Here is an 18,739-nt window from a genome sequence, read left to right on the forward strand (position 1 = left end):
AATGCAATCACAAAAATACGTTTTTTGTCTCACCTGCATAGCAGAGTGAGACTATAGGCGCCGCTTTTCCGACGGCGGCGGCGGCGGCGGCGTCAACATCAAATCTTAACCTGAGGTTAACCTGAGTAACCATATATCACTGAACATCTTGTGCGAGTTAGTCTAAGAGTAGTTTTCAAAGTCAGCACTGCTGCTATATTGAACCGCGTGATGCAGGTGAGACGGCCAGAGGCATTCCACTTGTTTTGTATTAAAAAGGTCAAAGCAATTCCCTGCCGTTGAAACAAGTGTGCCCCCCCCCCCTTGAAAGCGAAGACCCTTTTTTGTCTTGCTTGTCCAATTTTTTCGTGAACGAAATACCCAATTTTGGTTTAAAACTTCCTTTTTTGCTCGTCTTTTTTTAATCGGGAAAATGTGCCACCCCTCACCCTTTATTTGAGATGTTGCATGAGGCAAGGTTAGTCCCCTCAAATTATCCAAATCTATATCAGTTGGTCGCTATTATTATGGGTGCACATGGGCAGTTGTCACACATAGAATAATGTTCAAGCCATAAATTTGTTGCAGTTGATTTCTTCGAAAATTCAAATAAACGTGAGTACCAGACCTTCCAGCTTTAATTAAAAAAAATTGTAACCATTTTGGTGGCTTCACTCCATCGAATGCAAGTTTTCTTCAACACTTTACCTAAAATTTGTACGACCTTCATTGGAGATCCTCTTTCGTATAAAGATTTATGTTGAATTAATCTTTAAATGCCAACTTACAAGACATTAACGAATGATACTTATATAAATGTGATATTTTATTATTTATTTGCATTGTCTTAAAAATAAAATATATAGACATTTCAATAAATAATCTACAAGATACACATAATATACAACATTCATGCATATACAAAATGTCACGAGTAGAACCCGTGTAAAATGGTATGGCTATGAATAAATAATTATTTACATCATCATTGGTAAGTCTTTACAACATTCATCTTAATTCAAAGGGGAGCGAACTGAACAACATTTGTGTTATCTCTCATAGACTGTATGTTCTAATTGGCTAGTCTTCAAATATATCTTTTTACAAACTTATTAGTGTAGTAAAACAGATGATCTACTAGCGTATAATTTCATTTTATTACTCATTTGTATTTTCATTTAATTGTATTTGAGAGGAGAATGTACCAGTTTGGTAACAATTATTGTAATATGAATGTATTTAGTAGTGAATTAGTAGGTTACAGTTTAAGTGGGCCTGTATCAAAGACTACACTGCTGAAAATGTTGCAGTATGGGAAATGAACCTGGCCAGATATAGGTAGATGAGGCCTTTCGGTTAGCCTATTAAGACTGTATATAGAACTTTGTTGATTATGATAGAAACAATTATTTGTTTACCCTTAATTTTCTTTGAATATCCAGCATTAGTTTGGTCACTAACCATAATGTAATTTAATCGAAATCCGTAAAATTTAGAGCCTATAGGCCTACCCCTTGCAGGAGCTTTTGTATATTAACATATATACTTTTGACAAAGTGCAGAGTACGGACCATATTCTGCGACTGAACTACAAAATACCGCGCTCTCTTTTTTCAAGTTTCAACTTCCTCATCTGTTTCCGCGCAGAACTGTTTTGGAAAACACTATCCTCTTGAAGGAAACCAAAAAGCCAAGAAGAAAAGCAATCTCATTGGAAAGAGTAAAATGAGAGGATCAATATACAACACGTTTCATCAAAATCGGTTTTGAAATAAGCAAGTTAGGGACGTTTAAAAAGTCATATTGTACTTTGTATGGGGATCCTCAAATTGGCAAACTTGCTTCAAAATGGCTGATTTTGGGGACAACTCTCCATTTTTTTGTAAAGCAAATATAAAAAATCTTGATCTATATCAGAGAATTAATCACTCTATGACACTAAGCAAGCTAAAATGCTAATAATTATGAAATTGTGAAGCAAGTGATTAAAAAAATGCTGTTGTAATCAATGATCCGTACTTTTGTTGTTTTATTTGTATAGATGACACGTTACGGTCAACATATTTGATTCCCGACAAGGCTTACTGTTCTTGATCGTAATTCTGACTGAGATGAGCCGGGTTTTAATGACAATCAACCCAACTTGGTTACATATCAATTAAAATACAACTCCGTGCGGGAATGGGAACGCTATCGTTTCAGAACCGATGTAGTCAAATCCGGTGATTTCACCTAGATCCGGGACCGGGATATAGCTCTTTCTCTGCAGTCCATTCTTTAACAATCTCCATTCAGATTGTCTACTTTTAACGTCACTCAAACGCGCATTTGACGGTCCAATCGGGAAACCGGTCTCGTATAATGACCGAGTGCCGGTATCCGATTCCACGACACCTATCCCTCGTTGGCATGATATGTCGGCGGCACACCCGAACAAAATCCGTCATAGCAAATCACAGCGCTTTGGCTCAGATGTTCGGTTCAAATCGGTTATCTGGTATAGAGTGCGCGGTTATAAAAGAACCGGTGTCACTGTTCGCTACCATGACAATCCGAACCGAAATACGAGAATTTAAGTTCCAATATAGTGTCACAGGTCACATGTCACAATTTGTGATCCGTTATTCAAGACAGGGATCCGGGCCTTGGCAAACCGGCTAACCTCGTTTCGGCCGATGGCAAATAGGTGATATTTGTCCTCTTCGGTCATATCCGTGGCGCCTATCCGTTTATACAGCTTCATGACATCCTTGTTCCATTCAACGACAGTACCCTGTACAGCTTTGCATCCTCTCTCCTCAGAAATCTGAAAGCAAAATATGAATATGAAAATAATTAATGAACACAATTCCTCTCATCTTCAACAAATTCTAAAAGAACTCACAAAAAATATTTCATTTATATAATCATATAATTCAATTATTCCTCTTTATTTTGATACCTAACATGAGACAAACATTTCACGCGTTATTGAGCAAGAAGAGTTTGACATTTTGACGTCAAAACCATGTTGCGCAGAAAAATGGGAAAAGTTTGGTTCGACGTATACGACGACAGCCGTGCTTATTTGACGAGTGGCTCATTAGCATTTTTTTGGTATTTTTTAAAGATTCTCTCACTGATCCCTAAAATGAGACTGGATTCAGATTCACTTGTTGAGTTTCTGCGCAAATCGTTTGCCATGCGTAATATAAACATAATAAACAATTTTTATATACCGCAAAATCGCAAAATTGCCTCTAAGCGGTTGAAAGAGAGGAAAATGAAGTATAAAGGAAATAGAAATAGAAATACTTTGCACAACAAAATGTATCAAAACTAATATCAAACGAGTAAACGATTTGCTAAGCTCTTGGTTTCAAATTCGAGATGAGATTCCACTCTTGTCCTGAGTATCAAATATATAGTAAAAAAACATATTGATTAATTGTGAAATCTATCTCTGAAAAGGGGTTTCCTTTTTTGTGGGACGCACTGTATAAGCCGATTTGTGTATGAAATCATAATACGGTGTAGGTTTCGTATTATCTTGTTTGACTCCAATCTTGATAATTTCAGGTACAATCAAACTGAAAACTGACAGTCCTTGCCCTCGATGAGTAAGCAATAACAAATATTTTTATAAAAATCACAATTCTTTACAAATGTCTTTACTGGGATATAAATTACAATGTTCTTTTTTACTTATGCATTATTAGACGTTGGGATTTATGGAAAAGGAAGTCGAATTCCATTTCGGGATTTTATTGATAGGAACAATGATTCTTACCTTGGCTATTGTATGTAGAAGAGCGATGCCGAGCCCAGTACCTAAGGGGATAGACGAAACAAGTGAAATAGGTTAATATTACTAAGGCCATACATCCCCCAAAGATCAGAAATTGAAGCCCTAAAACGCTGAAATAATACAGTAATCGTACCAATAAATCAATATTCCAGCGTTTGATGAATAAAAATCAACGCCATTTATTTTGTATTCATATAGGTGAAGTGATCTGTCGAAGGTTGATTTCAATAAAGCAATACGCTTTATTTTAGTCTTTTTTTTCTTTTATCTCTAGCCTGGGGGCCGTTTCACAAAGCTGTTCGTAAGCGGCTTTAAGAACGACTGGTGATCCTTTCCTATGTGCTAAACCATCGTCGCCAATAGATATACCATTTACCACAAGAAAGGATCACCAGTTGTTCTTAAAGTCGCTCTTAACTTACGAACAGCTTTATGAAACGCCCACCTGTTCCTTTTTTTATAAATTATTCAGCATTACTGTCGTAATCATCAGAATTTGGCTTTAACAAAAACATTATAATATAAACGTCGGAATATACGCCCCAAATAAAACGAATAAGGATATAATGCAATCTCCAATAAATCCAAAGCGTAATCACTTAAGAGTTAAGAGTTAAAAAAGTTTTATACACTCGTATTTTCAAGGATTTAAAAAAAAAATCCACATCGGTAGTGAATAGCGACAGGCTTAAGGATTAACTTTTAAAGATCACAAAGATTTAACTTTGAATATTTTAGTTTTCATATTTAAATCCAAAAGGTATAAATCTTTATCAAATATTTGGCCAGTAACTATTCACAGCTGGTTTGAATTAAGTCCTTGGAATTTAGAGGGTAACTCGACGATGATTGATTAATAGTTTGGTGTTGGTGCTATGTCGGTTTTGAAAGCATGATTTAACCCTCACTAGTTTAAACCACACCTAATCCCCCCCCCTTCCCCAAAAAGAAAAAAATGATCCAAATCACATTATTAGGACGATTTTCATTATAAAGTTATCGGCATGGTCGTTCACAGCAGTAGGTGGGGCGGTGCCCTTTCCCCCTCCCCCCCAAAAAAAAATATATAATACTACAAACTGTGAACGAAATCCTTTAATTTCACTTCGAAAAATACAAAAGTGCCCCATAACATACTTGGTCGGTTCACTCCCTCGCCCTTGAATTACTTCAAAAGTCATTATGGAACTTGCCCCCCCCCCCCCTCCCCCGAACAAAATTTCTCACGAGTTTTTTTTTCTCATTGTATTTTTTTTCGTTCTCCGCTGACATACAAATTGACAAAAACATGAAAATAGCATTTAATCGTGAAATCGCCAAATAATTTTGTCAAAGTTAGCAAATTTTCAGACGACGGTAAATAGATCACAAGTCCCTGGGGAAAAAATCAGGGAAATTTCCTCGCGGTGATTCATATTTCCTGTTGGATCTTTGCCTTGTCAAAACAAATTAAGGTCATTGATGTCTGCAAGACTTTCAGTTATCAATGTAATTCATAACAATAACATGAATAAATACAACATTTATCACGCGCCGTGAACTTTTCCGAGGCGCAGACATTTATGAAGATAAACTTATTTGGATGTGCCGAACGGTTTTAAAAAATCTTAAAAGTTTTTTTTTTCTTCTTGTACTTTGATGTATATAGGTCTAGATTTTATGAGAGAAAGATACTTTAAATCTGAACGGTTCCATAAACTAGTCAAATCAATGCCATTTTTGTGTCAACATTCCAGGCCCCCAATTTAAACATAAAAAATAATAAAACTACATTAAGTATTATGCCGATTTTGTTTTTGTATAGGCTATTTGTAGACCCCGACTAGGGAGGAGAGCCTCATAACAGAAACTAGTTTTTCTTTTGGTCATCCTCAGGCACTAGTCCATGGTAATTCTTTCTCTTAGAAACTATCTGTTTTGCCTGGAAGTAAAATGAATAAATAAAAATGAGTTTTTCGCACCTCTGTACTCTGAGTTGATGTAGACATCCTCAAGATAGAGAAGACGTCCCTTCCATGAGCAGAAGCCCATGAAATAGAGGGCATAACCCAAGATGGACGATTCCTCGTTGGCCTCTTTGTCTTCTAAGACGATGCTCTCGAATACAGGGTTATCGCCAAACCCATCTCGACGAAGATCTGAAGATGAGGATGAAAACCATTTCAAAATTCATTTTTAGGGGTAGAGAGATGAGTAGGCCTACACAAAATTCGCCCTAATAATTAACAACCAACGAAATGAAATCTGAAATGATGATGGTGATGCTAATTATAATAACACCAAGTTTAGTTAAAAGTAGCTCAAAATGACAATAATGACTGTAATTATGATAATGATGATAAGCCCCAGTCATATATGAACAAGTATCTTCAAGGATCTACATGGCAATACCGGCATGACTTGGGGGCGCGACCCGAGGAGGGTCTGGGATAAAAATTGAGATGGAGTGACGAGCTCACAAAATTCATTGGCATAAATTGGATTGCATCGGCACAAGACAAGCACCTTTGGCACCAACTTGAGGAGGCCTTTGCCCTGTAGTGGGCTGAACATGGCTGATATGATGATGATGATACCAATGCCAGAAAAGACGGAAGAGCGTTAAAGCGTTTGGTTATTAAGAATATAATCCATTTGTGATACAGAAAACTTTCATCAGTTGGGGATGATCAAATCACGGTCCCTAAAACATGATCAAATAAAGTAATGCTTCTACCAATCTTACAAATATCTATATTGCAATCTTAGATTAAAACACTGGTGCTGGGTTGGTAGATTTTTAACATTATTTAGCGACAGATTTAAAACACCAACAAGAATGATAATAAACATAATGATAATCATAGATTATATGATATCGCAAGGGCATTTGATGACCTTTTTGCAAAGATCTTTTGCTCGAATTCTGCATAAAGCGATATTCCGCAAAGCATCAGAAGGAAGTGTCTTGAATATAATAATCTAGAAATACTCCAATTCTAAGTACACAAACAATTTTTGTTATCAATGGTGAAGAAAAACTGACAATAATGGACCTTAATTAAAACTATCCAAACAAATATGATGAAAACACAAATTAAGCTCACCATCTTCAGAGACTTCTACCCGATCTCCATAATCTTCACTCTCTGCGAGTTTCCTCATAAGTACTGAGATCTGAGAACAGTCTTCAACCTTTCCTCGACGTATGACATAGCGTACCATGGGATTTGGCTTTGAACAGTTCTATAACAAAGAGCAAATGTATAATGATATCAATATATTTGCTGATAAAATATTAATTTACATTAGCCAGAACACAAATTTTATCCCCCGACGTATGGCAAAGGACATTTCATGTGGTCATTTGTTTTGTATCCGACAGGGACTATCCGGTTCGAACAAAAACTGGTCTGAAGAGTGATAAATGAAAGGACGATACTTGTTGGATGTACAATCCGACAAAGTCTCTTTAATATGACGAGTACCTTCGAGCTTAATACCCCTTAATACGCATTGTTTCTGAGCGCTTGATACATAGACTATTATAAATAGGTTGAAGTGTTGGGTAAAATTAACAAAATACAAAGTAGTATAAACTTAAGACTAATGAAGGGAAAATGCATGGAGGGTAATTTTATCCAAAAAATAGTATGATTTACCAACAAGTGTTGGAGAGTCAAGAACATAAGCCGAGAGGGCATTCCAAAGCCTATATAGGCATGATAGGAGCACATACGGCGAATTAGGCACGATGACCGTATATATGAGCGGGTGTGGGTTCGGGGACCATGAGATACTTGAAGCTGGACAGTTGAGGATGAGCAAAGTCTGATAGATTATTCATAATTATGTCAACCAGGAATGAAATCTAATGTATTGACAACTGGTATTCATTTCTGCAGCTTCTATTACAAGGGGGACATATCATACAAACTTGTATGAAGATATCAAACAATTATGATATCATGTAAAAGAGAAGAGAAAAAAAAGAAAATGTGACGTAACATGATCAGTCCACCTGACATGTCTCATGAATGTTCATGACGATATGCATAATTAAAAAAATCACAAAAAACGCAAACCTTTAAACTTCAATAATTTCATTATTTGCTATCAGATTTTGATGGAATTTTCTGTAGTTTGCTCAGTGAAATCCACTCTTTTCATTTCAGCCATGCAGGAGTTACCACTTCAAATTCTGTGGTCTGCACTCTAATCATATGCCCCCATTGTGCTCTCCGTGAGGTGATTATATTTGCCTTTTCTTCAATACCACGCAGAAGCACTTCGTGGAACCCCTTGCTTTGATCCCGTTTTTACATATTTTTATTACCCCTCTGTCATTTCAACAGGATCCTTTGTGCTTGCATGCATGAATTATTTTCATGTTCTTTTTTTTCTTCTCATGCAGGGACCCGTGCATTCCTTTAGAATATCACTTTCAAAACATTCTTTACGCGATTTGTATTTTTCTGTTTCTTCAGCAGTCGTAAAGATTACAAATTACAGTATTGGGCTACGCTCTAAAAAAGATTGAGTAAAAATTTTCCCAATATTGTGTAGAAAGAGAACAAGCATGTTTGCTGTGTAATTGTCCCCCCGTTGGGCAAAATGCAAGTTTAAAGGGTAGCCTAAATTTCAACGCAACATTGAGTAAACTTTACAAAGTATTTGATATCATTTTACCCCGGCGGCAGGCATGCATAAGTATACATGTTCCCACTTTACCCAATTATGGGTAAACTATTTTAGAGTGTAAGCGAGGTAAAGTCGTTGGGCATGACATAAAACTCGATCAATTTCCTTTCCCGATCAAGGAAATTGTTTATTCCAATCTAGTAATGCAAGAAGATTTCGTTGAACTGACGTTGTTTTTAGCTTTGGGAAATCCTCCCAAAGTGCGTCTATCGATATTTCAATTATTAATTACTAGATTCTTTGAATGATTGTGTTTGAAATAAGTCAGTTATGATGTGGATAATGATAAAAATTTCACATACTCCTGAACTCAGGGTTTTTTTCATACCGCAAGGATATGATATAATATTTTTTTGTTAATTGTAATATAGTGAGAAAGTATAAAAAGCTTGACCCCACTAGTATTCTTTTTCATTATACAAACCTTTTTAATTTACGAATTGAATTTCATTGATCCAAGATATACTTAAATTAACTGCTGTATTTATTGCAGCGCAGGGAACCCCTACTAACAAGCTTTGTTTGCCAGTGGGTTCCCTTTTTCTCATTTCTGTATATTATATTTCTGTGTTTTGCTATACGTTGTAACTTTTGTTAAATTTTTGAATGAAAAAAGAATAAATGCAATCAATCAATCAAAATTTATAAAGAAAATTGTAATAATAATGTTAATGATAGTTATGATAATGATAATAATATTATTGATGATAATTGTAATTGTAATCATAATAATAATGATAGTTATGATAATGATAATAATGCTAATAACATATTGGACTATATAGTGCCAAATCTATACTAGAGTGCTTAAGGGACGAATATGATATGAAAAATTGTTTTGATCGGATTTTCGATCAAACCAAAATATCACTGGGTTTTTTTTTGGTGGGGGTGGCTAAAAATTTTAGGATAAAATCTCTTTGACTTTCTGCTATCCTTTCGGTAGATTTGCAACGTAACTATACTCATTATAGGGCACACATGAGTATTACAGACCCCCATTCACTCACGTGTTATATCATAGCTCATCAAAAAATCATTAAAAATCAATCCCTCGATAGATTTTGCTTTAATTCACTGACATTAGTCACAATTAACAGTACATTAAGACTTGATATGTTAATCAGGTACTCAATCAAAATCAATCAAGCTCAATCAAAATTTAAATGGCCTGAAATAAGACTAACCATAATTTCGGCCAGTTCATTGCCACAAAAACCAGAACTGCATTGTGGGTAATAATAATTAAAATGAAATACAAAAATGCAGTCTAGCCTCCCCAAACGCCTTAATTATGAAAGAGTATGAACGTAGCATTTTCTCTATCGTTTTTCTTTTGATATACAAACATTTAATCTATTTTTAATGAATTATTTTAATCAATAAAGTCATGTGATCTTTACTTACGCCTGTCCGGCATGCTTTGCGCGCGGTTGAATTACTCTCATGTGCCCTATAGGTTCTATGACATTTGCTCCGGCGACAATTGCTCCGCGGTAAGTTTCACGCACTATAATGGATCTACAACTTCAATATCCTATGCCTTAACCTAAACATAACGCTAAAATAACCCAACATACAACCCTATTAAAAGCAACCATTACCCTATATAACCCTATATCCTAGACGAAACAAGGCCCGGAGGAATTGTCCCATGAGCAAAATGTCGTTTCACCCTGACGATGATAAGTCGCCGAGCGAGAGAGGTCGCTAAAGAGGAAACAATGTCGAGATCGATTTGGTATACGGTTGCTGCAAAAAGTTTGATGATACCGCAAACGATATCGATCATTTGCCAAAGTCAGCATTAAAAGAAGCTGCATGCCAAAGGAAAGTTGATCGATTTTCACATTTGGATACCTCCCACTTCGTAAGAAAAAAGAAAAGAAACTTCCACCCCCCCCCCCCCCCCTTAATAAACTTCAGCAGTCATGGCAGTGAAACCATGTTTATTTAGCTCTACAGACATTGATCATTGTCACGCGGGTTTTACCGTTACACTCTAAATTTGAGGGATTTGGAATCGGCTGTGAATAGTGGCCTGTCGAATACTGAAATTAGTTTGATCTTAAAGAATTAGCTTTTAGATTTCAAAAGATCGTGAGTCGTGTTTGTTGAAGCGAATACCGGTGGAAAGACGGGAAACAAACGAAGGGAAAACATCAAGGGATTAAGCAAGGGGGAACAATGTAGATACGCCTATTCTACACTTAATGGTTTTACCTCCACAAAAATAGGTCAATAGTTTAGAGGATGGTAGGTCCACGATCAATCCTGCGATCAATACATGAAGTATATGTATAAAATGGATGCATACCATCACCAGACACAGCGCCTTGAATTGGTGGAACACAAGTCATGTCCAATCCACGGCGCGACCGGCAAAATATTTCTGATATCCTAACCGGCAAAATATTTCTGATATCCTAACCGACAAAATATTTCTGATATCCTAAATTACATACTCTACCGGGATACCCTACTTGCACGTTATTAGAAGGATGCACAAGAAAAATATCTCATATATGTATACATCATATTGGTATTAATATCATTATGTGAGAAGTGAGATTTTACATAGATAGTCAACGGCGACAAATCGCCACTCAAACCAACATAAGGAGAAAAAGTTATAATAAACTGAAATCGACTTATTTGACGTGTCATTGTCATCTCATCCAAAACACATTAGTCCCAGCTATTGTGCGACCGAAAGAAAAAAATCTCAAGCAATTTAGCTTTAATTCATGAATAATAAGACGCAATCTGCAGGCACCAAAATCATTAAGTAAGAAAAAAAAGGCTACCCAAAGGTAGGCTTTTTAGGCCTCGCATGGCCTCATATAGGCCTAGCTGAAACGGGACCCCATATTCGACCACTTTTCTGGACGCGGGTGCGTAGCAGCCATTGACATTTATACAGCGCTTTGTCAAGCTACGACTGCTCAAAGCGCTTCAGGATTATTACTACCCGGTCACTGGATTCATAGCATTCCGAGCAGCCTGTTAGGCGCAAACTTGCTAAACCAACCACAATGACGGTTGTTTCCTACAGGTACCCGATCAGCACCTGGGTCGAGAGTGGCAAAGTTTGGATCGACGCCTTGCCAAAGGACGCTATAGGCCATGGTGGGACTCGAGCACACGTCCCTCTGATTACAAGGCGAGAGTCAGAACCGCTACACCGCGGCGCTTCCACTATAACAGTTAACTTTTATGCAAAGGGTCCAGATGCGAAACTGGAAATGACCCTGTATAAGAAGCGCCACGAAACGGCGACAGGTATATAGGCCTTTACCCCAGCACAACCCTAACCTGCAAACCCCCAACCTAACCTCGTCCGGACCCCGTCCTGGTAAATCACTAGAGTGGTATACCAATAAAACGATTCAATACCCGAAGCCCAAAGGGGGCCAAAGGTGAAGAAAAATATAGTTTTTCGATCTGCTGAAAGCGTGATCGGAATTACATAATTATGACCCTATTACAGGTAGGGCCTATTACCGATATTAATATATGTAGCAAATAAAAATCATGTCTATACAGTGGTGCTAATAAGTAAATAAACCAGACCAGGGGCCCGTTGCAGAAAGAGTTGCAATCAAACGCAACTCTAAAAAATCACGCGCAACTTGATTTTCAACCAATCAACAGCGCGCATTTTTGACTTGCGATTGATTTTTTTACTTGCGTTTAAACGCAACTCTTTCTGCAACGGGCCCCAGAAACATGCATGTAGAGCGTTCAAGTTCTGCCAACATGGCCAAGTTATAGACATTTAATTTTGATGTCAGGACTGTGATCAAAATAATATTACATCCAAGAAAGTATGTTTCTCTTGGACAGGTTGGATCGCCAAACATTGGAGTGTTGTCTAAAGTCAACACTCGGCATGAAGGAGTGCATTTTGTGAATTAGGGGGTTCGTTTGAACACAATAGTACACTCTTAAAATAGTTGGGCAAAAAATGCCCCACTTTTAACCAACCCTGGGCAACATACTGTCCACATGCACAACTATTGATTAAAATATGCCCAAATTGGGTAATAAAAACTAGTAATTGGGTAATAAATTTGCTCAATTGGATAATATATAAATGCCCAGAACATGTATATTACCAACATCGGCCTACATTACCCAACAAAGTGGTCAGTATGTTGCCCAACATTTTTAGTGTGTATATATAGGACCTATAGCCAAAGCAAAAACCAAGCCTATGAGGGAAAGAAAATATTCGATATATGACATAAACATCTTGGAGAATTAATAGTCCTACATCTTTTCAGAATGATAATTCCCTTCACATTCTTTTGCATTGTGATGTCATTACATCATGAAATCAAGCGAGAAAATTTCAAAGTCCGTTCGTGGCACGAATTCCAGATAAATATACTTTCCAAATATTAAAGGATGGCATCCCCATGAAGAGTTCCAGTAAAAAGGCATCCGCACACCTACATGACTGGTCTATGATCAGATTTTCGAACAATCGCATTTTGCTTCTTTTCTGAAAATGAATGAATATATCTTGTTCTCCAAAGTTCGAATTAACTGTATAACAATTTGTGATGATTACAAGCTGGTTTTTTTAGGGGGAGGGTAAAGGCCAATTTTGTTTCAAATCGTAGCCAATTCACCTGACCCCTATACCCTCTCCCCCTTTTTTTTCTTAACATTTCAAATAATTATGTGACAACGTTATTATATACTCGTAAACTTTTCTCTACAATGGTTTTCATGTAGCTCCCTTCATATGGCTGCTATTCTCTCAAGCATTTTGCTTGCGATAGCTGGCCACTGCATTTTGTTTTATATATTATTGCTGACATGTATATCTACGTAAATTATTCTTCTATCATGTAATCGTCACAATTTGTAATTCTCTCATTTATGTTTGTATTTATTTATATTTATTATGATTGCGGTGTTTCATATATTGAATTTTCAATAAATGCAGAAACACCTGCAAAAAGAAATTGTAGGATTGCTTTAATATTGACGTCGTAACAGACGTCTATACGACTAGCTATTTAATTCGTTTTTTGTTTCTAATTTATATGGTAGCATTGTCACAGGCTTGAACGTGAGTTTTCGTAATATGATTTTATTTTATTTTATTTTATTGTTTACTTCTGCAATCACATCATTCGTATATAATACATTTTCCATAACATAACAAACATAGTATATTGAAAACTTTTTTGGCATGAATCATAACTAAGTGTACTAAAATTATCATTACAAACAAAACTGATCTCATACCAAATTAGTTAACATTTACAATTTGCAGGAGAAGGATTGTCATCATAAACTGCAGATTGCTTGAAAAAATGACAGCCCCAGGTTAAACTCATTGATTAATATAATACATTAATACAGCAGAATCGATATACAGTACATTTCATGAAAAACAGCAGTAATGTAATTTGAGCAATGAAGATGGAAATGATAAGGATGAAGATGATGGTGAAATGGTGAAGATGAAGGCGATGGAGAGGATGATGATGGTGATGATGCTGATGATGCTTTAATGATGACACATCGACACAGAACTTTACGCAGTACTTATATTTTCCATGTCTCATTATTCACATCAAATTAGTTTTATTCCACATTCGGGCCACATATCAATTCTTGAAAGATGGCCTTCATAATTGTTTTATCCGCTATATCGCAGATATCGGCATAATGTGGAGGTGCCGTGGCTGAGTGGTCTATATAAGGCGCCTGTCTATACATGGAAAGTCCGGGGTTCGATCCCCGGCTGCGGCAGCTATGCCCGTGAGCAAGCATTTAATCTACAATGCTCTTTTATCCTGCTTTCAAATAAATGGAAATGCTATATGCATTATTGGTGACTTGGTGTACACTTGTTTAAAAAAAATAATAATAATACTTCCAGTTCAAAATCGCAACAAATCAATTACCTCTACACATGAAATCTATACTGATTGACAATTTAGCTGTTGACACTTTCCAAGTTTGGCCTAATCACATTAATGAAACTTGAAAAGAAACAAATTGATTCATCTCCTCACCTCAATTTTGTCAGCATGATCTTTCCCCATCTCGATCGCTCGTTTATCCTTCAAAACAAGATGAGAAACAGTATTGATAATTCCAGAGACCTTTGATGACTTTCCACTCTCCATAGTGTCGAAACTGTAAGAATGTAATTCCTTGTCGTGTCACAACTCAGAAAGGTTAACACGAATTCTTCTGGTATAAGTCTGCCTGATGGTTCAAAGTTTTCACTTTTTACCTGTCGTCGGTGGATGAAAAATCAGTGGGAATATTGGACAGAACGATAAAGTGACACGGCGGTTTCTCAAAGCGTGCTCAAAGTCCGGGCTCAAAGTATCGCAGAGAACAAGAAGTGCCTATCTCCTCAATCTATTCTCGAGCACAATGATTGCCAATGACAAGCTTTTAGAAGTATATATAATACGACGAGAAGATTTGTGGTTTCGTTACAGGTGAATATGCTTCGCTGAGTTTGAATACGTTAAAATGTAGGGTACAAAATTCGCGATGCTATTTTATATGCGATGCGTGTTAGGCACTGTCCCGAACCACTATACGAGCACGCAGTGAGCGAAGAAATGAGCAAGTAAGTAAGGGATCCACGCATGTGCACTAGGAGTGTTCTGATTGGCCGAATATTACGCAGTAATAGGACTAGCGATTACAGCTCAGTCAGGTTAGGGGAACATCTGCTGGAGAAGCAGTGATGTCAGGGGGAAACACCGATTTCTTTTCTTCTTTTCAGTGGAAATCCGTTTCATGGGATTGCCGGCGCATTGCAGTAGACCTTTACTCTGAAACTGCATGCGAATGTTTACATACCGGTCGACGACAATGTGTTCGGAAATGACACTTCTTTCTTAATTCTATTTGATCTACACCAACAAAATAATGCTTATTCTCATGATATCCACCACGCGAACATTTTTTTGGTCATTGTTTTCATTATTGCACGATGGGGTTTAGCAAATTTGTCCTGCTTTTCAAAATTGATTGGTTGTTCTCGGAATGAACATGTGGGAACCGCAACGTCGTATGCAAACGGGGGCGCTAGACTCCAACAGCTCCACGAACAAAAAAAGAAGAGAAAGAAAGAGAGGGGGTAAAAGGAAGAAAATAAAAGGGAAAAGGGGGTAAAACATTATAGTTTTCTTTCATATTATATTTAAAAATGTATTTTACAAAAATTAGATTTTCGTTTTAAAAAATGTCAAAATTTTCGCTCTCTTGATTCGCACGCTTTACGATATTTTGAAATAAAATTTGCCCCATTCGCATCCCCCTTTTCAACAAGAGTTGAATTAGCTTATAGGAGATAAACATTTAATTTCAATTTTCAATTTTATTTATTAGTTTGTTTGTTTGCTTGAAATTTATTTCTGCGTTCCACATGTTCAACATAATACAACATAATCAATTATTACATAGATTTTACATATATATACATTTTAGACACACGTATCATTTACAATCTCTTTCTGAATATAAAAAAAAAGTATATGAAAAATATTATTTAACTAAATTTCAGAACGCAGGAGCGAGCTGCTTGATGTTGACGACGGCCTCAGGGTAAAAAGGTGACATGTAAAACTTACACATTTTTTAATAAGAGGTCATGAGGGTGTAGTGCAAGTGCAAGTTTAGTGCAAGTAGTACATTAGAGGAGGAGGGGTCAAAATTCATCATTAAAAAAGTACAAGTATAGTCAATGTGGCGGATTTGAATACAATGATATTAGGTTGCGCTTCATAGTGGCTTTAAAGGAATAAAGTGAGGAACACATTTTTGTAGTTTCGGGTAAATTGTTCCATAAGTCGGGGCCATGGTGTCTAATTGATTTATGAGTTATTAATAACTTTGGGTTAGTTAGGTGAAAAATTTCCAGAAATACGGGTAGGGTATGTGTGAATTGTACTGTTTAGATTAAATAAATTTTGAAATGAGGAGGGAAGTTGGTGGTTTTTGTATTTGAACATAAAAACTGCAATTTGCATGACATCCAAATCAGAAACCTTCAATGTTTTGAGCTTATAGAATAGTAGATCAGAATGAGAAAAATAAGACGATCCTGTACAGATATACGAAGAGCCCGCTTTTGTAAGGTGAGAATAGGGTTGAGTTAGGTAGTTCCACAATTGGCCCAAACAATATTACAATATGTTATGTAAGGAAGTATTAGTGTATTGTATAGTAAAAACAGAGTTACTCGTGGTAACATAAACTTTAACTTATTAATAATTTTATTTATTTCACTTCCATCAAACAAAAACAAATTGTATACCATATATATAAAAACAAGTATTTGTATCCATTGCAAAGAAACAAAAATAATAATACATATGTTGTGAAAAAAAACTTACACGATTTGGGCAACACATTGGAGGTTTTAAATAAGTATACTATTTTTCAATAGAAATTAAATTAAGATGGAAATGGAGGGACCCACTAAAAAGCAATGCTTGTACAATATGGGCCCCTCAAAAGTAGATAACAAAACCAATAGCAGAGTACAAATACAGACATATGTAATCAAATGAGAAAAAAAATAAATGAGAGAGAAATAATACTCACAAAATAAATACGAAGTTATAAAAAATATAGTTTGTATTGGACAAAAGAACCCGTCTTAAAATATATCCACCCTTCCACACCCCCCCCCCAAAAAAAAATATCCTATACGGCCTACCATTCAGCGATTACTACTTTTATGGCTACACTGTTAGAAAAAATAAAAGAAGTTCCTGCAGCAGAGTCTCGAGAACACCTGCAATCTTACCGAATTGCGTAATAATCATTCTGTAAATTCATAAAACAAGAATTTTTCTGCAATTTAACAGAACAGGTCTGTTTAAAAAGGGGAAAAGGGTGTTTTATTCAAGGAAATTTGTAAGATTCCATACATCAAATACCAATTTCCTGTAAGATTACGCAATTCGGTAAGATTACAGATGTTCTCGAGACTCTGCTGCAGGAACTTCTTTTATTTTTTCTAACAGTGTACATTGAGATTCATTTTCACTGTTTTAGTGAACAAAACGAAACTTTGAATGTATTGAAGACCTGAAATAATTACATCATACGTGATGTGAAATAAATCGTTGAAAACTGAGCATGGTCACTGACGATAAAAGTAAATTATAGTACACATCCACGCCAACAGAGGGCCTTTTCCGAAATTATCAATGTACATGTACAACGTGTTACTTGTGCGCTCACACATTTTCGTTAAAAAAACACACACAAAGTGGCCAACAAAACACACCAAAATGTCGAATTTGGAAATAAAAAAAAATTATGGAATTACTGCATTATTTCATTACATACACCTATACATATTCATCATGCTACAACCAGGTATTAGGTTACATGAAAGTTTAATTATTTCGTTTTGCAATTTTGTAACAAAATAAGCTGTAGTAATTGCTATATTCAGAGGTCAAACGTACTGTAATATACATGGAGGAAATAAGCTTAATTTAAAAAATGTAAGCCTATGATAAGATACATGATAATGACTAATTTAATTCATGTTTCAACTATGCAATCTTTAGTTTTGGTAAATCTCATCAAGTGCGTGTAACTATTCCATTATTTTAATGCATGTGCCGAAAAACTTTTGCGGTGTAAAGGGAACAAACTAAAAATCTATTTTATTGGACAAATAACGATTTTACATCCAAAAAAATCTGCGTATAAAGACCTTCCCAAACCTGGAATAGGCTGGAGATTTCAGCATAAATGTCAGACAGTCAGTAGACAGAATCTAATGGGTGAGACATGCATACAATGACTCAATACGCTTTTGTAATATTGCAATGTTCATTGATACTCATTGTAATTCAGGCTATACCCCCATAAAAGATGTCACATATTTCAATCAGAAACACTGCAAGTTCAGTCGAAATTTCAGATTAATTTACACCCTTTTCCCACAAAACATGCAGTTTCCTATAAGTGATCCGCCTCATTACTCCCTTTCAAAAACCGAACCTCGGTGATATGTAAATATTGATATCTGTCTTTTCTAGACCCCATTCTCCCTTGAACTGCTTTCTTCATCTGTGAAATGACAGTTTGTTTGACTTTGTCTATTGTACGATTCATCTCTATCGTTAGAGATGAGATCTTCTTCATTCATTGTCAACCGTGCATTGGGTCTTGAACGAATACTATACAGTCTACTCTTAATTGTTAGAAAGAATGGATTCAATTCAGTATATAGGAGAATATTATACCCCCCCCCCATATCGTTAAGTGGACTTTGCTCTC

The 18,739-nt window shown here is 36.1% G+C and overlaps 1 protein-coding gene across 1 annotated transcript; it reads right to left on the minus strand.

Annotated features, from left to right (window-relative positions):
- Positions 1 to 803: 803 nt before the first annotated feature.
- LOC121429752 (thialysine N-epsilon-acetyltransferase-like) lies at positions 804 to 15,004 on the minus strand. Its single transcript, XM_041626956.1, has 5 exons — positions 14,485 to 15,004; positions 6,853 to 6,991; positions 5,728 to 5,904; positions 3,749 to 3,789; positions 804 to 2,785 (listed from the first exon to the last, which is right to left on the minus strand). The coding sequence occupies exons 1-5, from the start codon at positions 14,596 to 14,598 to the stop codon at positions 2,570 to 2,572; spliced, it is 687 nt and encodes a 228-aa protein (XP_041482890.1). The 5' UTR covers positions 14,599 to 15,004; the 3' UTR covers positions 804 to 2,569.
- Between the last annotated feature and the right edge of the window lie 3,735 nt (positions 15,005 to 18,739).

The sequence above is a fragment of the Lytechinus variegatus genome, chromosome 16 (genome assembly GCF_018143015.1).
Source record: "Lytechinus variegatus isolate NC3 chromosome 16, Lvar_3.0, whole genome shotgun sequence".
In the NCBI taxonomy this organism is placed as follows: domain Eukaryota; kingdom Metazoa; phylum Echinodermata; class Echinoidea; order Temnopleuroida; family Toxopneustidae; genus Lytechinus; species Lytechinus variegatus.